The 21,787-nt window shown below is 47.5% G+C and overlaps 1 protein-coding gene across 1 annotated transcript in view; it reads right to left on the bottom strand.

Annotated features, from left to right (window-relative positions):
- Nucleotides 1–841: 841 nt before the first annotated feature.
- Nucleotides 842–21,787, bottom strand: part of LOC130112070 (carbohydrate sulfotransferase 8-like) — a 189,772-nt gene continuing 168,826 nt past the window's right edge. The window contains exons 4-6 of the mRNA XM_056279371.1: nt 3,279–3,308; nt 1,745–2,044; nt 842–1,681 (exon numbers count right to left, since the gene is read on the bottom strand). Coding sequence (XP_056135346.1) covers nt 842–1,681; nt 1,745–2,044; nt 3,279–3,308 — 1,170 coding nt within the window. The remainder of the gene's footprint in view (nt 1,682–1,744; nt 2,045–3,278; nt 3,309–21,787) is intronic.

Here is a 21,787-nt window from a genome sequence, read left to right as displayed (position 1 = left end):
ATTTTTTGTTGTTGTCTTGCAGCAGTTTAAATTATTTTCTGTTATTTGAAAAGTATCATGATTATTTCATTTCAGTTGTGTGCTTTCAGTCATTATTAAGAGAGTTCTTTCTTTTTTAATCAAATCATAGTGCTATTCTTTCTCTTAACCCTTCAAATGAAACATCATTCTTAAGTTTTTGTTTCAGCCCGCAGCAGGTTCCAGGTGAGTGGGCTTTATGCCGTCAGAACATTTAAAAAAGTGTCAAACGAGAGGGGAATCACAGAAATAGGCAAACCTAACTCTCGAATCATACATGTGATTCGCCCGTCATTGTGGCACGCTTTTAATTTTTCATACACGGCAACTCCCACCCATATGGCACCCAACACAAAGCTAAAAGAAAGGTATTTGGAAATATTATTCAGCCCACGAGTAAGTCAAAAGCATAAAATTGCTAAGTTTAAAAATCTACTTTTCCTTCAGTAGGCAGTATGTATTAAAGGGCGTATTATACCTTTAGTATGGAACCACATGACACTTTTCACCATACAGTTTTGTACAAAAACAAAGGGAGGATGAAGACACTTGGGATACAATTGAAGACGGGCATTTGTATATCCTTACTATAGATCTGTCTGAGGATCACACACATCTATAGTAAAGATATATAGTCTTCCTTACTATAGATGGATAACAGGATTGTGACTTGATACTCAGATATTTTTTTGACCCGGGTATGATTTCTCTAAAGAAACTCTGCACATTTGTTTAAATGCTTGTGTGATTGTTGGGGGACTGTCATGGTGAAGGTATAGATGAAAGGAATGTTGCTTTAGTTGGAAAATAGTCTTCATAGGAGTCAATACAAATCTTTAAAAGGCTTGGAGTAGTTAAACATCAGATAGTCCATGTAGTAAAAGTCATAGATCCGTTGCTTCTCCCACATGCTGACCTTGGCAAAGTATTTCTGTGTGATCTGCATGGAGGTCCTCTCAGCGCTAGGGTTCCTATCTTTGAAACTGGGCAGCGTGAGGTTACGCGGTGCACCGGCCCGTCGCAGGAGGTAATTGGATTCCTCCTCCATGTTCTCAAACTTGCCAATGAAGTCGTAATCCAACAGACAAGGGTTGCAAAGCTGGTTTGCTGGTTCCCAGTGGATGTCCATTCCCACTGGCCGGTGGACATCCAGCAGGTACTGGATGAACTCCTGGAACGTGACCCCGTTTCCAGTGCTCAGAGCCGCCTTGGAGGCGTTTACTCTATACTTGGAGATAATGGGTTTCCCAAACAGGGAGTGGTAGTAGTTGTTTGGGTTCTCGAATTTGTCCCTGTAGGCCGACACCAGCCTCTGCAGGGGCTCACGGACGAAGACAACTTTGGTGTACGACTCCAGACGGCGCATGATGCCTTGGCGGTCAAAGCTGTCCAGCCTCTTGAGATGGTTGCCGTAGTGGACCGTGTCATGTTTGATGCTCTGGGTGTCTGAGGCCTGACCCGCCAGCACCATCAGTGTCCTCTTCCAGTTTGAGCACCCCGCCTTGGGCACCTGGCAGTACAGCAGCTTGTACTTGTCCTCAACGTAGATGTGGGCCACATGATGACGTGTGATTGTCCTGGAGATGCTGCTTTTGTACTTGGCACACATCTCCTTCATAAGTCGCCGTCGTGCCTCCACAACATGGGCAAGCCTGCTCCAGCTCTGTGTGGGGAGAGAGTGTGAGGTGGCGGAAGAAGAAGCTAAAGAAAATGAAGAAGAAGCAGCGGAAGAAGAAGAAGAAGAAGAAGAAGAAGAAGAAGAAGAAGAAGAAGAAGAAGAAAAGGAAGTTGAAGTGTTGTTGGGGTGGTGGATAACCGGGCTGGTTTTCAACAGCTTCCGGTGCCTTTTGGTGACACGAAGGGAACCTATGTCTTGCTCCCGTGACCCGGGAGTGGCTGTCTGTCTGCTCCTCTCAAAGTCAGGGAACTGCATGGGAGGGATGGGGCTGGATAAAACACCTGTTGACAGCTGCTGGTCCTGATATGGATAAGACCTGGAGCCCTCGCCATCCTGGGTGCATAGAGTCTGTGAAATATACAAGAGACAGAAATATAGAAAGGTACATAGATCTGTCATTTATATAGATAGATAGATAGATAGATAGATAATTTCTCCAATTTTTCCCTGTTGAAGTGTTTAACTCAAATCAGGAGGCTAAGAAAAATAAAACTGTAATAAAATATTTCTCCTCTCCTCTCGCTCTCTCTCAAGATATCAACTGATATCATTTACGCGTTGTTATTATAACAAAGCTTTTTGTTAAACAACTAACGCATGTCCACTATATTTACAGTACAACCAAATGTTGACTGCAGTACTGAAACGAACCACTTGGAGCTGCTGTTTCACCATACCTAAGACGATGCTTTAGCTTTGCTTAACTCAAATGTCACACCCTGCCCAATGACTCTCATGACCTATCAATAAACTGAGCTGTAATATCCTATAAATGTCTTATAAACACTTAATGGCAGATCTAAATTAGAATCATCTACTGCCTGATCGCCATCAGTTGATGCCGAGGGCCATCATGCATTCTGACATTTTATTTCAATTAAAAGCCATTATGGTATCATAAAGCCAATGGACTGGATGTATAATTTTAATTTTACAAGGGAAAAGGTGATGAGACCATCATGAATCTTGGCTCATCCTCCTCCCGACTCAAATAGAGATATTCTCTCATCCTAGGGGACATCTGTGGAAGTATAAAAAAAAGAAGGGAGTTCTTCCTGCCCGACTCTTTCATGTGCTGATGCCAGCACGGAGCAGCCTCCTGCAAATCAGGAGCCGATGTAACTTTGAATTTGCACCAGTGCAGTCTCTCATCTGTATTACCAATCACAACGTAAACGAGAGCAAACTGAGGTCGGCTGAGAGACACGAAGCGGAGTGAAACGTGCTTGACATTGTAACTATGTTTTGTGGTCCCTCACAGGATCTATCGTCCCATTACTCCCACTGTCTGCACCTTGTAGTCAATAGTCTGGCAGCACCAATGCTCTAATCCTCCATGCAGGCTTTACTTCCATGCCTCTGCCCTCACAAAGACACGGGGGGGATTTAGGGCAAGGCTGAGCTCAACAGGGGCTGTTTAGCCAGTCCGTCTTCCTGAGCGCACAGTGGGAGGTCAGCCTACTTACACAGATGCTATCAGAAACACTGAGAGGTACAAGCCTGACAATCACTTTGCGATAGATAACCGGCAGTAGCAGCCTGGGTATCTCCATGTCTTGGGGCGAGTGGAGTCAACACGTACCTCCCTGGACTGTCGTGGAGTCCCTCTGAGCTTCGTGCCAGCGAGCTTTGCACCTGGGGAGGGAAACAAGAAGAGAGTCAGAAAAAATCCCCTCCTAAGGAAACGTCATGTTTTTACCCGAGTAAGGAAGAGAGCTGGAAACCTAGATGCACCAGACCCCCCACCCCATAATTTAGTCGTTTCTATTGAGTAGCACGTATACTGTTGAGCCCTGGCGCCTACGCTGCTCTGCTGGTACATTGAGGGGAGGCAGGGAGCTCCATCTGCGCAATGAGCTGCCACAAGCTGGAAAAGTTGCTAAATGAGTTGTTTTCCCAATAATCAGCACTGGATAAGGGAAAGAGAGAACGAGGGAGTCACCGTTTAATTTGGGCTGGAAGTAAAGAAAGAAAGAAGTGATGCAGAAAAAAAAAGCAGTTTGAAGCCAGAGAGAGAAAGTGAGAACTCGAATAGAGAAAGGGCGAGTTTGGTTTTATTTCGGAATGGGACCAGAAGAGCGATAGTGACAAATGGATTGGTTTTGCAGCATCTTCGGAGATGGGGTCTGGAGGACAGGAGGTGAGTCTATTGGCAGATCTGAGGTAGCAGGAAAGGCTGTGTGTTTAGCAGTCTGTCTCCTGCTGGACATCTTTCCTTAGATCCTCCTGTCCCACTGATGTATAATCTGACTGACAGCTCTGAGCGCGGCTGCATGGGGACTGATGGAGGAGGGGGGGGGGCAGACACCTCTACCTGAGTGGCCTGTCACTTCCAAATTGGGAATGGAAGTGATAGGAACCTGCTGGGGTGGGGTGTAGGGGGGTGGCTAGGGGAACCATGCTGCAACCTAGTCTTAAGTGATGCGATCTACAGGGCCCCATCTCTCATTTAAACATGTCTGGGCAGAGATAGGGAAAAAAAACTAGCGGCTGAGGTACAGTGTTTTTTTTAGATTAGATTAGTATGCAAGTAGAGATTTCTGGCTAAGAGTGTGTCTGGCCCTCTGCATTGATTCTTTACCTGCCTCGATTCTTCTGGAAGAGACTTAAGGGGAGGAGGAGGTGGTGTTTGCGGCCGCGCTGCGTGACATTTTCTAATCTTGTTCGGGTGCTGCTTCGCTATTTGATCTCCTAACCCTAATGATAGCTCATGCTGGATGTGCATCTTTGATGTCAGCTTGCATTGGCGGATGTAATACACATGAATATTTATCGTGACACATCGGTGCCATTGTCAGGCAAACACATCCAAGGACTACAATAACAATGCTTTTTCTTTTTCTGCCACTCTTAGTCAGTGAAGCAGCACAGTCCCCTCCTAGCCAAGGCCATCTTGTCAAGATACATGCTCCGTTATTGAGCCAGGAAACCCCATCAAGGTGGTAATTGGAATCTCCGACGCTCTAATTGGTTCCTGCCGACAGGTGTTTTTGTTAGGTAGTTTCAAGGCTGTTGTCACACATTTATGTTGGGGACTGTCAATATTGTAGCACTTCCCATTCACTTGACACATCCGGGCAGAGTAATTAGCCCTCATTGTGCCTGTCCTGTCAGTATGTCAAGCTATCTGGAGCAATCTGGACAAAACATGTGATGGAGTAGTTGGGTGAGGGGTTGGATTTAAAAAAAAAAAAGAATTTGGCTTTGAATCTGGCTTTAGAAATGAATCCAATTTGACTTGATGCATGCTCAATAATCCAGGTAAGAAAATCAAAGAAGGTTGAATCAGTTCATCTGGACACAACGTTTATTGACAGATACGTTTAATCACTCATCTAAGTGACCTCTTCAGTCTATACTGACTGCAGGTATCCCCACCCTTATAAACAATACAGTTGCATAACGACCGAAACCAACGACCAGTTTCATATGCAGATATGGGCGTGGCCATTACTAGTCATTATGCACCTGTATTGTTTATAAGGGTGGGGATACCTGTAGTCAGTTTAGTCTGAAGAGGTCACTTAGATGAGTGATAAAGCATAATTGTCAATAGACGTTGTACCCAGATGAACTGATTCAACCTTTGACTGAATCCAGTTTGAGTTTATCAAAGCAGTCCAATAAAGTGATTCACACAGGTTTGGCAATCTGGTCCTGAAAATGCAATATTCATTGAAGAAGGGAATCAAAATACCTTCTTTCGGATATTTTTTAAACATAGATGATAAATAAAATATGTTACGTAACAATGTAAGATGAATGTCATTTTGGGAGTTGTGTAAACAACATTTATCGACGTAGTATCTATTGGTCTGAGGCTAGTATTTGTTGTTTGATTGCAATTTCACACTTACTCATTTCCGCTCCAAATAACTATGCAACTGATTTTTATTGCTGTGTGGTGACACAGTGATGAATTGTTAAGATTGAGGTTTTGCCCTGCAAGATTCAGCACCTTCCTCGAAGCAATTTAACATACAGATGTAGCCATAGTAGATCTCCCACTATTAACTGCGTGTTTGTTGGCCTTGTGCTGTGTTTTTTGCAGTCTCCGGCCTTTGGACAGTTATTTTTGTATTCATTTTTTTGCCATTTTAAGTTAGAGGCGCACTAGCGGAAAGTCGATAATAGTGATACACTTGAGTTTTGCATTTAACTTTGGTTGGCAGTGTGTATGGCACGTTTGGTTCTGAATCAGAATCAGAATACTTTATTCATCCCCGAGGGGAAACTGGGTTTGCTGCAGAAACTTCAAGAAAGGATTATCTGTTGTACTTCGTATGACAGTTGCAGGGTGGAAATATGGGAAGACAATGTGCACTACTACATTATCAGGAAAACAGGCATTCAGAAAATGTCTGGTGGGATCTGCCTCAGCTTCTTCTTTTAAATGCCCAAATGCATTCATCTAAACGTGTGCAAATACACAATCCATTATTTGCTGCCAAGCTTTCGATTGAGGGAACAATTATGGGAAGATTTTCTTTGAGTCGCTGGTTTTATATTGTATTTTTACTAACACTGGAATCTAAATGGAAAGCAGAATGAGCTGTCCTCACCTAACCTCAACCCCCAACCTTGAGCTTCCACCTTTCCTTTTGAGACCAAGTGTGTGAATTTCCATGCAGGGGACTCCATGTTATGGCTATAAAAGCAAGGGCCATATCATTAGCAGATCTATTATCATCTCTCCCTCTCAAAGACCCTCATACAACTCTCTCAACATAGAAACATCAAACACAATTTTCCTTGCCTCCGTCGGCGAGAAGGAGCACAGGACAAAAAAAAAACTATGGGAAATAATGAGCTTGTTAAGCGAGGGATTGTAGCCCCCTGCTTTCTGGGAGGACTTGTTCAATGCTTATTCTTACCCGAGGCAGCCCAGATGGGTGCCAGCTGCCAGACAATGCATGTCATCCTCCAAGACAACAACTAACCTTCTTAAGTTAGATAACGGAACGCCAACCAGTTGCATCCCCCTCCTGCTCCCACAACCACCCACACTGGATCCCGCTTGATGGCCCTGAGGGGGACTAACTTGATTCTGTGTGAGAATTATTGTCGGCATTATGGGCGGGCCTTGGGGGTCCAGGCCCGTCCAATAAGGTCACTATACTCCCTCAGCTGAAATCGCTCCCTGACAAAATAAATAAAACTGAAATACTTTTAAGTCAAATTAAGTCATATAATTTCGTCATGGAAGATTTACGCTGTAATGCAAAATAAAGCATAAAACGGTGATAATTTGCATTTAGGAAACAATTTCTTATTAAAAAAAAACACAACCCCCTGCCTTGCCAATTAAAAACAACTATCATATCCACGTTGTGTAACCAGCCAATCAATTATATTACAAGGTTGAACTTATAGTTACATAGAGATGTAGTATAGGTGGGTGGCACTAATTAGGCATTTTTTGGGCGGCACGGTGGCCTAGTGGTTCGAGCTGTCGCCTCACAGCAAGAAGGTCCTGGGATCAAACCTTGGGGTTGTCCAACCTTGGGGATCATCCCAGGTCATCCTCTGTGTAGAGTTTGTGTGTTCTCCCTGTGTCTGGGGTGGGTTTTCTCTGGGTCCTCCGGTTTCCCCCACCATCAAAAAGACATGCATGTTAGGGTTTATACTCCTGTCTGTGCCCCTGACTGAGGCATGGCAAGACGAACTGGAGTTGGTCCCCGGGTGTTGCATGGCGGCTGCCCACTGCTCCTAGCTACACAGCTAGGATGGGTTAAGTGCAGAGAAGAACGTCCACACGGGGATTAATAAAGTATATTCTTGGTGGTAAACAAAGCTAAAACTTAGTGATGTGCAAAACGTGGACTCCAGCTGTTGTCGTGGTGAGTTTATAAATCCACTTATGCACCTTGGGAAAATGTCTCCCCTGCTTTGTACACTGTGCTATTTAAGAGTGGTACTGTTTGCACTTTTGTAATTGTAGCTACGTTTCTGGATGAGCATGCATATGCATGTATAATTATGCACACCAGTTCTTGATGTGGCCTGAAGGATGTTGTTTATCCTTTAAATTGTTGTGTAACCTGTGAAGGTGGTGGCCCAATGTAAAGGTTTATTCATGATGTAGAATTACCTCTTGCAGTACTGTATTAAATGCAAAATATTTCACGGATGTCCCTGTTCATCTTAGTTTATTACCTCTGGTTTTGTGGACGTAGTGCATGCACCTCTGTCATAGTTTATTTCTTTCATGGAACATAATAAAGTTAATTATACACTTAAGAAAAGTGATGCGAGGTGAACAAAATGCCCCCGTCAAAGTTGATTGCCTGTCCATTCCTTATGCTCTGGTGCCGACCCTGGCAAGAATACACAGATTTGGTGTGCTGGTGTGTTTTAGCAGCAGGAAAAAAAAAACAACCCTAAAAAACACAACAGCAGAGTTCACAGTTATTAGGCTTTAAAGTGTGGTCTTATAAAGTTCGACATTATTGTGGAAAGAGATGAGACAACGCTATGGCATACAGGTGTTGGTAGTGAAATGCTTCCATATGGGGAGAGAGGGAGAGATGCAGTCCAGAGGAAACTTGACCATTCGACAATTTTGGGTGTATTCACATATCTTCTAAAGGAGTCTTGATGAATGCTCAGTAAAGGTTGAATCGGTTCATCTGGATACAATGTTTATTGACAGATACGTTTCATCACTCATCTAATGCCCCTTTTCCACTACATGGTACCGGCTCAACTCGACTTGACTTTTTCGTTTTCCATTACTGGAAAGTACCGGCATTTTGGTAACTGTTACCACTTTTCTGGTACCGCCTTTGTCGAGGTTCCAAAAAACTGGTGCGGATACCAAAATCAGTGCAGACTACACTGAGGGGGTGCTGTTACAGTAATGGAAAATGACACTCTGCAAGTCGAGTCGAGCTGGTATCATGTAGTGGAAAAGGGGCATAAGTGACTTCTAAAGTCTCAACTGACTGCAGGTATCCCCACCCTTATAAACAATAGTTGCATAACGACCAATTTCATATGCGAATGTAGGCGTGGCCATTAACTAGAGTTAAGAGGGGATGACCATTTCTGAAGCGGGCGGGGGGGTCTAAGAGTACATCTGTCGCCATCTTACAATGCTGTGATTGCAAACATTCCCAAATCCTCTGTGCATAGTACACATGGCCATTGAAACTCCAGTTAATGGTAACGCCCATATTTGCATTGAAACAGGTCATTGGTTTCGTTCGTTATGAAACTGTATTGTTTATAAGGGTGGGGATACCTGCAGTCAGTTGGGACTGAAGAGGTCACTTAGATGATGATGAAACATTTCTGTCAATAAACGTTGTATCCAGATGAACTGATTCAACCTTCCTTGGATCTTCTGGAGTTCAACTTGCACGTGAGAGGGAAGCTGTGGAACCTCCTCAGTGGATATATGTTGCTGTGCATTTTGTTCCAGGGTCTACGAACACTACAGACACATACAGATTGTACAAGTAAAGCTCATATTTCACTGTCACATGCTTCAAGTATGTGTATAAAAAAAAACTCTGTAAAAAAAAAAATCAAATCACTAGATTAGTGAAGCCAACATTGGGGCAACTTGCTTCAACTGCTCCATACTTCTGGCGACTGTCTTAGAATCTGCTGAAGCATCTTTTAAGCTCATATTTTGCTCATTTTCCATGAGACACACCCATTAATGATGAGGTACTCTAGCCATATAGCACATTATGCAGTCGTAGCACCCCACAGGTTACCTTATCCTCTATATTGTTTTAATGAGTGACTGATAAAGGATTATCGACAGCAGTCATGTCATGATGTGCAGGCGGCGCCGTATGACTTTGCAATCAAAAGATGGATTACCACTGTCAGGCATCAAACCCCCCTCTGAGCCCTTGACACAAAACTCTACCCAAACCCCCTTTATAACATTTATGCGACCTTGTGATGATGCCAGAACAACATTTATATGACCTTGTGAGGACGGCAGTGCACAGTTCCACTTCTAAGCGCATCAGAGGCAACGCATGAGGACAGACACAGTGGGGGGGGGGGGCATAAATCACATCATATTCATGGTGCTGCAGCATATGGGCTTTCCTCCCACCTCTGACCCCATCTGAGGATCTAGCATCAGCTGGACTCATAAACTGTCAGGGTAGCATTGCGTTATTAGTTTAAACTCAAAGGAGAGCGAGGACAATTCCCGCTTCCCTGCCACGAAATTAAATCGGCGTGCCTACATTGCAACATAAACGCTGCAGCACGGTTAATCGCAGTTAATTATTCTCCGCAGCAAACAACAGACCAAGGATACAAAAGCGCCATCAGTGTTTGGAGAGATAGAATCTGAGGGTGGTGATAGCGGTGGGTGATGTGATGCGCGGAGCTGCGTTCCCACCTCAGCACTGTTTTCAGATGGCTCAGCTCTCCTGCTCTGAGGCACGGCGTCTGTTGAGCTTTACGTCACGACGGCGCCCCCGCTTATCGTCGTATAACGGGTGTAAAGATGCTGCATGATAAATGAAGTGATATGCATGCAACGCGTATCTGAAGGGTTTGACAAACTAGGTGGCTGTCCAAATGAATGTGCCAGCGTCTCCCATTGACCGAGATGAGACGACTGCATTCAAGTTATTTTCAAACAGCAAAATTCTGCTTTGTGCTCTTACTCACTGTTAACAGAAATTTAGAGGTTTTTCTTTTCTTTTTTTTTTTCCTGTGAAAGCTTCCAAATCTTCCCTCAAGCTTGGTAAACCTGTCAGGACACACAGGTGGAAATAAAATACAAAAAATATGGAGGCTTTTATAAAAAGGTGGCATTGACTATTAACTCTGCGATTGAGTTTAAAAATGACATGTTCTTGGAGTCAATCCCACATCGGTCACCCTCACAGTGAGAAGATGCAAACATTTCCTTTTCAGCAGATTTCCATGGAAACTGAAATACAGATACAGCGTAAGCGGGGCTGTGATAGGAGGTGGGTTGTTATGATAAAATGCACAAGAAGAAGCCCCGGCGTCTTGTATCTTGTTAACAAATGCTACCTGACAGACATGATCCGGGGGTAAAGTGAATTATTATGAATAAAACAAAGCAGGGGAGATTTTAATTGGCGCATATCTTATATAGATGCTGCAGCACCCGTGAACTAAGGCAGCGCTCACACTGCGGCATTTTTTTTCTACGAGACACCCTCTTGCCGATGACAGCGTTTGACAGGGGCGCTGTGAGGTTGGAATACAAGCCCAGGGTGCAGAGGAGTTTGTGAAAGTTTGGGTGGTTAGAAGTTGGGAGTGTGAAAGAGCCGGCGCTCACAGCGGCGTCTGAGGGTAGAGTGGCTGTCTGGTATTGTGGAGTCTGCAGAGGTGTGCTGCTCAGTAGAGATGAGGACTCAAAGGAACTGATATTGACGCCAGACGATTTATGAGAGAAGCTCATAAGATGTGCTGTGCTGTCACGTGTCGACAGCTGGGGCACTGCATGAATCAGGAGCTCAGAAGCAAAAAAAAAAAGAAGAAAGGAACAAGCCGCAGCAAAGAGTGTCGCAATGCTAACAAACTTTTAAGATACAAGTATGGACAAAGTGCTGTGTGAAATGCCTGCATGTGTAACGATTACAGATGACTAGACTCGCTAGCCCTTGGATAACGGGTCGGACCCTTTAGTTGATTGCTTAGCGCAGTCGCCCGTGGTGCAGGGGACCCAGGTTCGATTCCCGGCTGCCCCCTGAATTCTCGCTACATCGGTGGCAGCGGCGGGGTGAATATGCGCTCAGAGGTGTGAGGGAGCTGGTATGATGAAGCGAAGCAGAGGGGTAGTGTAATGACCACAGATGTGTAGACTTGCTAGCCCTTGGCTAATGGGTTGGGCCGTTTAGTTGACTGGCTAAGCACGGTCGGCCATGGTCTGGGTTACCTGGGTTCGGTTCCCGGCTGCGGCGGATTCCCGGCTGCCCCCTGAATTGCGAATTAGAGTCAGAAGTGGGATGGTGGGAGCGTGTGCGCCCAGAGGCGTGAGGGAGCTGATATGCTGAAGCGCGGGGACGTGCTTCCCAAAGGCGGTGGTGGTGGTGGGGGGGCGGGTTGGTAGTGTAACGACACTGGATGACTGCACTCGCTAGCCCTTGGCTAACAGGTCGGACCCTTTGGTTGACTGGTTAGTGCAGTCGTCCGTGGTGCGGGGAACACAGGTTCGATTCCTGGCTGCCCCCGGAATTCTCGCTACATATGTAAATGTTGATAGATGCTGAAGGTTTGGCAATGGCATACATTTTGGAATTGAATAAAAAAACACACACACACACCCAAAGTGCAAGAAGTTGTAACATTGAGCAGTATCCAAGCAATCCCAAGGCAGAAAAGAAAAGCTGCTGAAGGAACTAAAAGAGATTTAGAGATTGTTTTGCCAGTAATTTCATAAAAGGGCTTTTTGATATTATGTGCAAGTTGATCTGGAGGGATTAAACCGATTGTGTAAGGCCCCCTCCTTCTTTTTTTTTCAACTGATTTTTCATAGTTTTCCCTTTCGGTAAAGATAAAAGGCGCCACCGAATCCTTTTATCAGGACCTGTTGGTGTACTGGGGGTTCACTGGGGTGCTGCGATCGGAGAGATATTCCGCTGCACTACGCCTTCGTTAAGCATCTATGCTGTCCTGTTCACCCCGATTTGCAGGAAGATTGGGGAAATGGAATTCTCCCCTTCGCTGTTTATCCAGGCCTCTCATCCAAGGAAGCTACGTCTTCTCTCACACACTCTTTGTGTTGTTAGCCCGGTTCCACTGATGACAGCGGCGCCTGATGAGCCCAGACGTGTGAGTAAAACATGGCTACCACGGCTGAATGCTAAGTGAATTCTGAGGGGACCGACCACCCCTCACATGCATCTGCATTTGTGGATCAGCGGCGTCAATACTCGGCCATTCGCCAGGTTCGGGTCATTAAACACACGGTAAACACAGAATTGTGGGGGAGCCAAGGGCTGTTTTGGAAGAGGATTGACGAAGGACATTTTCATCTTGCTCCAAACATGGCGGACGAAGAGAGAGAGGGATCTCACTGTAGCGCCGTTTCTGGGCGCCACACATCACTGCAAAGTGCAGCAGTGGGGAAAGTTGATGGGAAAGCTGAAATATATGTCCAACTGCTTTATTTTCTTTAGTTAAAAACATCTAGTGTTCTGGGCGTCTGGGTAGTGTAGTGGTCTAGTTCTTGCCTACCAACACAGCGATCGCCAGTTTGAATCCCTGTGTTAGCTCCGGCTTGGTCGGGCATCTCTACAGACACAATTGGCCGTGTCTGCGGGTGGGGGTATGTGTCCTGGTCGCTGCACTAGCGCCTCCTCTGGTCGGTCAGGGCATCTGTTCAGGGGCGAGGGGGAACTGGGGGGAATACAGAGAGATCCTCCCATGCGCTATGTCCCCCTGGCGAAACTCCTCACTGTCAGGTGAAAAGAAGCGGCTGGCGACTCCACATGTATCGGAGGAGACATGTGGTACTCTTCAGCCTTCCCCCGATCGGCAGAGGGGGTGGAGCAGCGACCGGGATGCCTCGGAAGAGTGGGGTAATTGGCCGGATACAATTGGGGAGAAAAAGGGGGGACCCCCCCCCCAAAAGAAAAATCTAACGCTCATTTGCACCGAGTGACACACCAACCGAGGGTGTTGTGCTGCGGTATGTAAGTGAAGGACAAGAGCCAGCACTTTCCAACTTTAGCATATGCAATTTTTTGGCACAGCATCACCAACTTTTCAACAGAAAATGGATTACGGAGGATGTAAAGCCCAAACCTCAGATCACATTGCTCCTTGACACTGAACTGTGAACCGGAAAGGGTTTAGATTGATTAGCTGTCAAAAGCAAACCTTGGAAGCGGCCTCTATTAGTGCCATGCAAGAGAGAATAACAGGACCGCCGGCTTGAATGGTCCAAACACCATTTGTTGTTTCTCTGCAGATGCTAAGCAATGCATCCACAATATGGCCGGCAGCTGACCTCCGGGCTCCAACTAACCCGCAGACAAGACCACTCCACACGCCCATAGCATCTATTTAATCCTCAAGTTCTTTCTCATTTTCTTCTTCCTTGCCTCTGGACTCACGCCATTTTGCTCTTCATTACCTCTGCCACACCCCCACCCCCGAGCCGCTGGTCTTTTACTCCACCCCCCCCTGAGCATCTTATCTTTCCTCTACTCTCCATTTCTCTCGAGCGCCTCACCTTTCAGCCCTTGGGCTCCAACCTATAATTTCCTTTCATTCCCCTCTGTAACCCCTCCTCCATCCTTGATAAAAAAAACAAACGCAATAAAAATAGCAGAAAAACAATAAAAACAACAGCGGCAATTTCGCTCCCGGTACTGCTCCAGACTCTCTCGTTGCCTTCGTCTTGATGATGACGGAAATAACGGTGAAAGTTTTCTCTTCTCTTCTTTCCGCAGTGCCTGTTATGACTTGGTACTAAAAGGCACTGAAGTGTGTGTGAACGTCTCAGCCGAACAGCGCTTACTCAACCCCTCTGGAACTCTGTGCTAATGAGAGCACGCATGTGTGTGTGTGTGTGTGTGTGTGTGTGTGTGTAACAGAGTGTGTGCACATGTGCATATGCATGTGTGTATGCTATATTCTGTCGTTCTGACTGACACTCCTTTATGCCTGAAATAACTCTCGCACACATCAGGTAGCTGTTGCCCAGAGGTCCCCAGAGCTGTGGTGTCATTTAAGAAACACAGCTTGCTTGTTGTGGTGCCTTGTTTTTGCTGGGGCTTAACTACATGGTTCTGATTGCCAGCCCTCTGCTGAGCTTATTCGGGAGAAAACAAAAACAACTAAACCTAAAAAAAAAAGTGGTAATGCTGTAGCGGATATAGACAGTGAGTATGGGCAAAACCAATCTGCAGCATAGTTCTTGCAACTGTAGTGTCCTTTTGCCCTCCGTGTTATTTATAATGTGTATTTAGCCGGAAAGGTGTTTACAGAGCACACACACTTTTTTTTTAGCACTGCGTCACACCGTATATCCATTCACACCTGGTAACAACACTATGCTACAGATGGCCAATGTGTAGCTCCACTCGAGGAAGTAAGGGTTACATGTCTTGAGCAAAGGGTAGCTTAAGGATTGCATCCATCCATTATCCAAACCGCTTATCCTGCTCTCAGGGTCGCGGGGATGCTGGCGGGGAGACACCCTGGACAGGCCGCCAGGCCATCACAGCCCACCACCACCACCACCACCACCACCACACACCACACACACACACACACACACACACACACACACACACACACATTCACATCTAGGGACAATTTAGTACGGCCGATTCACCTGACCTACATGTCTTTAGACTGTGGGAGGAAACCAGAACCTCCGGAGGAAACCCACACAGACACGGGCAAAACATGCAAACGCCACACAGAGGACGACCCGGGACGAACCCCAAGGTTGGACTACCCCAGGGCTCGAACCCAGGACCTTCTTGCTGTGAGGCGACTGCACTAACCACTGCACCACCGTGCCGCCAACCTTAAGGATTATGTTACACAAAGCAATTTTCACACAACATCGGCTGCAGTAACAAGTTGCATGATGTCATGTTAAGCAACTCCACTGTTACACAGAGTGACTTTGTTGCAATTTTAATCACACTCAGTTACAAATCCAAACGGACTACGTAGTCCCATCCAATATTGTTATACTAGCTAGCAGGACAGATTTTTAATGAAAGGCAACAGTTAACACAAACTATACCAGAATGGCAGTTGTTTAAGGGCGGAGTTGCCGACTCATGATTTTGGCACGAGATTCACAATTGGGTCTCATGTAGTCATGCTCCGCAAACAGATCTCACGCCACTAAATGAGGCTGTAAAACACAGTCTCAACCAACCAATGCTCAGAACATACTTCCAATCAACTGTTCATTTCCCATCTGCATAACAGCATGTGACCGAGTCATTACAAGCTAAACTTTGCTGACACATTCCATTACTGCTCATGTGTTTCTACTTTTTATAAGTGACAGCATCCATAATCATAGTGGAGTGGTGATGGGATGTTGGTGACATTGTGGCGATGTTGATCAGATCATAAAATGCTGAATTATAAACTGGTCTTTAGTCTGTCCATGTCAGTGAAGTCACCCAAAGACTTCTCCAAAACAGCCACAATATTCTGCAGGCTATCAGAGCAATTTTAATATTTGCACTCCGGAAAAATACACAAAAAAAAAGGCCTATACTGTATCCGATAGTGGTCAAAACAAATTTGTGAAAAAGAAATAATTAATGAAACACATAGGTTTCAGTCTGGACGGCACACATTTTTTAGAGTATTACATTTAAATTAAATTGAATTTGATGACAAAGAGTGGGTAATTTGCTGTGTGATTTTTTTTTTTTTTTTGCTGAGCTCATGCTTGCGAAACACAGACACAGCCAATCTGGACGGGATCAGAAATCATCTGTGAGACACATAAAAACCTGACCTTCCCTGGAATAAGGAATCCTGCCCAAACAGGGCTTAGGATAAGGTTTACAGTTTCACATCTTATCATTCTTAATGAGCTGGAGAGATTGTGAGAATGATCCTGGATCAGCACTCCTACTAACTTGATTAATACAGGTCATGTGTGCTCCACATTTTCTGTTTTGCATAAATGCTGCATTGAGCCAATTTTCGAGCGGAATAAAATACTGACTGCATGGAGCAGAGGAGGCCTGGGATGAACAGCCGGGACCTGACAGCCTCTATAAAGTCTTGACTAAAAATAGTTTAGCCTATCAGATAAGATTGCTTGGTAATGCTTTACATTAAGTGTTAGTTAATAGGGAGTAAGGCTCTTATAAGTCCTTATAACATGCTTATTAACATTAGTGAGTATGTAAGTGTTAATAATAGCATCATGTTTCTGGCCACTAGGTGGCCCTTGCAAAATATGTAAAACCTACTTTTTCATCTTTGTCTTGTTATAATCTGCATAAAACTTTGCACGTAGCATATCAATACCCTCGTGATTAAGTTATTGAAAACATTGATAGTCCACAAAATGCAAGTCTTGTAGAGCCGAAGGAACGAAGAAGACCGTAGGTTCACACTTTAGCCGTGTAGGCAACTTTCTTTAATCCACGGTAAATCAGAGAGACAACAAAACCCAGCTCGACTGAGCGGAGGTGGCAAGAATAACCAGAAAACTGGCTGGACAACCATAACTTAACCCTGCGTTAACCTGCCAGGGCAACCATGACTTAACCCTTAGTTCCTGGGTTGAATTCTGTCCCCAATACGTGTCCACCACATGAGCCCCCCCAGAATTCGCCCTAGTAATCGAAGTCAGGCAGGCGCGGGGGGTCGACAGGCCGTCCGCGGCGGCTCCGGATAACAGGGGCCGGAGTGTCTCTGGGAGGCATTGACGCGGGCCTGTGGAGGTCGGCCTGAGGAGCAGAAGAGGCAGCTCGGGCCTCCACGGGGGGAGGAGGCGGAGCCGGGGGACGACCGCGACGAGGAGGTTGGGCTAACTCCAACGGCTGCGTCAAGTCCAGGTGTGCGGGTTTAACTCGGTCCACTGAAACATGCTCGGCCGTGCCCCCAAAATCCACCACCAGGTGCTTAGTTCCCCGTTCCAGGACGCGGAAGGGGCCGTCATAAGGGGGTTGCAGAGGGGGGCGGTGTGCGTCGTGACGGATGAACACGTAGTCCGCTGACGGCAGACCTGGGGGCACCTGGGACACCGGAGCGCCGTGTTGGGCGGTAGGGACGGGTGTGAAAGCTCTGACCCCGTCCAGCAAGGAGGCTCGTTGGTCCACAGCTGACCAGGGACGCATTGCATTGGGCATGAAATCGCCTGGGACTCGCAGCGGCGTGCCGTACACCAGCTCCGCAGAGGAGGCTTGTAGGTCTTCCTTCGGGGCGGTCCGCAGGCCCAGCATGACCCATGGGAGCTTGTCGACCCAGTTGCAGTCCTTGAGAGTAGCCCGAAGCGCAGCCTTCATGGACCGGTGGAAGCGCTCACATAGGCCGTTCGCCTGAGGGTGGTAGGCGGTAGTGCGATGAAGCTTGACGCCCAGAGCCTCACCCACAGCATTCCATAGCTCTGAGGTAAACTGTGGCCCGCGGTCAGATGAAAGGTCGGAAGGCGTACCGAAACGTGAGACCCACGACCCAATAAAAGCCCGGGCCACATCAGCAGACGTCGTGGATGCCAGGGGAACAGCTTCAGGCCAGCGCGTAGTCCTGTCCACCACAGTGAAGAGGTAGGTGAACCCATGGGAGGGGGGTAGGGGACCAACCAGGTCGACGTGGACATGGTCAAATCGTCTCTCCGGCACTGCGAAGCGTTCCAGGGGCGCCTTAATGTGGCGGTGTATCTTAGCCCGCTGACAGGCAACACACGAGTCGGCCCATGCTTTCACGTCTCTCTTAAGTCCCTCCCACACAAACTTAGCAGAGGTCAGGCGCACGGATGGCTTACCGCCTGGATGAGAGAGGCCGTGCACAGCTTCAAATACGGGGCGTCTCCAGCTGTGCGGGACGATGGGCCTGGGCTGTCCTGTGGAGACGTGTCGCTGAAAGGAACGTCCTGCAGGCGGAGCCCCGTGTCGGAGGCCCGGAGACGGAGGATGCTCGGGTCCGTGGCCTGGTCAGCAGCCATCTGTGCATAGTCAAGGCCTAGGTGGACCGCTCCAATCACTGCCCTAGAGAGGCAGTCAGCTACCTGGTTAGACCTACCAGCGACGTGCTGGATGTCGGTAGTGAATTCCGAAATGTAGGAGAGTTGTCGTTGCTGGCGAGCGGACCATGGCTCGGCCGTCTTGGACATGGCAAACGTGAGGGGCTTGTGGTCCACGTACGCAGTAAACTCGCGGCCCTCTAGCAGGAAACGGAAATGCCGGACGGCGAGCCAGAGACCGAGGAGTTCCCTGTCAAAAGTACTATATTTGCGCTCTCGGGGTGTAAGCTGGCGACGGAAAAAGGCCAAAGGCTGCCAAGCCCCCCCCCCCCCCACCCACTGTTCGTGAACCGCACCATCAGCATAGTCCGATGCATCCGTGGTTATGGAAATAGGCGCTGTAGGTGAAGGATGCGCTAGCAGGGTAGCCTGGGAGAGCGCAGCTTTAGTCTCGGTGAACGCACGGTCCCGCTCTGCTGTCCAGTCGACCGCCTGGTTGGGGGACATGCCTTTCAGCGCCTCGTACAGCGGCCGGATGATAAAGGCGGCTCAGGGAATGAAGCGGTGGTAGAATGTCACCATCCCGATGAACTCCCTGAGCGCACGAGCTGTTTGGGGGCGCGGAAAGGCCGCCACCGCTTCCACCTTTGAGGGCAGGGGGACTGCCCCGTCCCCAGTGATGCGGTGCCCGAGGAAATCAATGGCTGTCAGCCCGAACCGGCACTTCGCCGGGTTGACGATCAGCCCATGCTGGCTGAGGCGTGTGAAGAGGGCGTGAAGATGGGACAGGTGTTCTTCCTCGGAGGCGCTGGCGATGAGTATGTCGTCCAAATAGACGAAGATGAAAGGAAGGCCACGGAGCACTGAATCCATCAGCCGCTGAAAGGACTGGGCCGCGTTTTTGAGTCCAAATGGCATTCGTAGGAATTCAAATAGGCCGAATGGGGTAGTCACCGCTGTCTTGGGGATGTCTGAGGGGTGCACGGGAACTTGATGATAACCACGGACCAGGTCGACTTTTGAGAAGACGCATTTGCCAGACAGGTTTGCAGAAAAGTCCTGGATATGCGGGACAGGATAGTGGTCGGGCGTGGTGGCGTCATTTAGTCGGCGGTAGTCCCCGCATGGGCGCCAACCTCCATCAGGCTTAGCGACGATGTGGAGTGGGGACGCCCACGGGCTGTCAGAGCGGCGGATGATCCCCATGCGTTCCAGGTGCTCGAACTCAGACTTGGCAATGGCGAGTTTGGCGGGGTCAAGACGCCTGGCTCTGGCGTAGACCGGGGGCCCCTTCGTAGCAATGTGATGCTCCACCCCATGCTTAGCGGTGGGTGCAGAGAAGGTAGGCTGGGTGAGGTCAGGGAACTCAGCGAGGAGGCGGTTGAACTTGTCTGCCTCTGAGAGAGAGTTGGCTAGACCTGCATAGGCCGCTTCCCTCCGCGTACATGCGAAGGAGGAGAAGGTTAAGGCATCGACCAGACGGCTGTTCTGAATGTCCACTAGCAAACCGTAAGCGCACAAAAAATCAGCTCCGAGGAGGGGAAGCGTTACATTGGCCATGACGAACTCCCACGTGAAACGTTGTCCACCAAAACACAGTTCTACAGACCGCACGCCGTAGGTGTGGATAGGGCTGCCGTCAGCCGTCGCCAACTGGGGGCCCCGCTCCCCGCCCATGATGTCGACGTCAGTAGCAGGGAGCACGCTTCTCTGTGCGCCCGTGTCACAAAGAAATCGCCGACCGGAGATGGTGTCGAGGATGAAGAGTAGCCTGCTCGTATCGCCAACACTCATGGCCACTACTCAGTGTTGGCCCTCTCGTTTCCCGTCGGCCTGTAGTTGCAGGGGGAACGGCACCGTTTAGCTTTCGCACCAAATCGAGCGTGGTACATACAGAGTCCAGAGGGCTTGTAGCGGTCTGATGCTGTGGCGCCACCGTCGGGCCACGCCCGCGATGTCGGCGGGGGGCCAGTGAAGGTAGGAGCCAGCACCCCGGCATGGGAGGAACGTTGTGTAGCGACGAAGAATCGGTCAGCCTCCTTTGCCAGCTCACGGGGATCAGTGATGGTGGAGTTAGCGAGCGCAGTCTGGACGTGGGGCGGCATGTTGCGCAGAAACAGCTCCATAAACAGGAAACGTGGCTTTTCTTGACCCAGTAGGTTTAACATCCTGCTCATTAGCTCCGATGGTTTGCCATCTCCCAAGCCCTGAATTGCGAAGAGGCGACGTTCTCTCTCCGTTGTTGACAGTTCAAAAGTTTCAAGGAGGAGATGTTTAAGTGCGGCGTATTTACCATCGGCCGGTGGGTTGGTTATGAAACCGCTTATCCTGGAAGCCGTAGCGCCCCCCAGCGCTGCCACTACGTAGTAGTACCTAGTCTCGTCTGCTGTTATGTCTCTGAGCGCGAACTGTGCCTCAGCCTGCGCGAACCATGTAGCCGCGGAAGACTCCCAAAACTCCGGCAGTTTAATTGCAACGGCGTTCGTAGCCATAATGTGTGTGGTTTCAGAAAACTTATCCGAAAACCGACGTCGGGGTCACCAGTGTAGAGCCGAAGGAACGGAGAAGACCGTAGGTTCACACTTTAGCCGTGTAGGCAACTTTCTTTAATCCACGGTAAATCAGAGAGACAACAAAACCCAGCTCGACTGAGCGGAGGTGGCAAGAATAACCAGAAAACTGGCTGGACAACCATAACTTAACCCTGCGTTAACCTGCCAGGGCAACCATGACTTAACCCTTAGTTCCTGGGTTGAATTCTGTCCCCAATACGTGTCCACCACAGTCTTATTAACACATAATAATGTTAATAAGTATTTTATAAGGACTTATAAGGGCCTTATTAACTAACACTTATAACATGCACCTAATGTAAAGCGTTACTGATTGTTTTCAACTTGATTGATTGATTGAACTTAAAGAAAAATCATGAGAAAATATTGCAATGGTGAGTTCGGATTTTATTGTGTCAGACCGCTACAGTAAAGTCTATAGAGGGGAAAACAGGTTCACAGATCTAGTTGAGCCATAGCAAAAAGGCTAATTAAATGAATGAGTGGACAAAACAACAACAAAAACTAAACATTATATCACAAAGTTGAATCAGTTCATGAGTGTGCATCTTGAGCATGCATATAAAGACAAAAAACATAACTGGTAAACCGCCAGTTTTTTTTAATGAATGAACAATTCTGTCTGTTCATGACCTCATTCATTTTCTGTATTCTGATTCGTTATTGCACAAAATTGATTGCATGAATAGAACATCTGTTAACTGTGTTGCAAGCAAGCTGCAGAAGATGTCACACCAGGCAATCCAGGAGCAAGTTATAATAATAATAATCATTACATTTATATAGCACTCTTCTAGACACCCAAAGCACTTCACATTGAAGGGTGTAACTCACCTCAACCACCACCAATGTGTAGCACCCACCTGGGTGATGCACAGCAGC

Source organism: Lampris incognitus, chromosome 4 (assembly GCF_029633865.1).
Source record: "Lampris incognitus isolate fLamInc1 chromosome 4, fLamInc1.hap2, whole genome shotgun sequence".
Classification (NCBI taxonomy): domain Eukaryota; kingdom Metazoa; phylum Chordata; class Actinopteri; order Lampriformes; family Lampridae; genus Lampris; species Lampris incognitus.
Note: the sequence above shows the minus strand (reverse complement) of the source record. Positions and strands in the feature narration are given on the sequence as shown.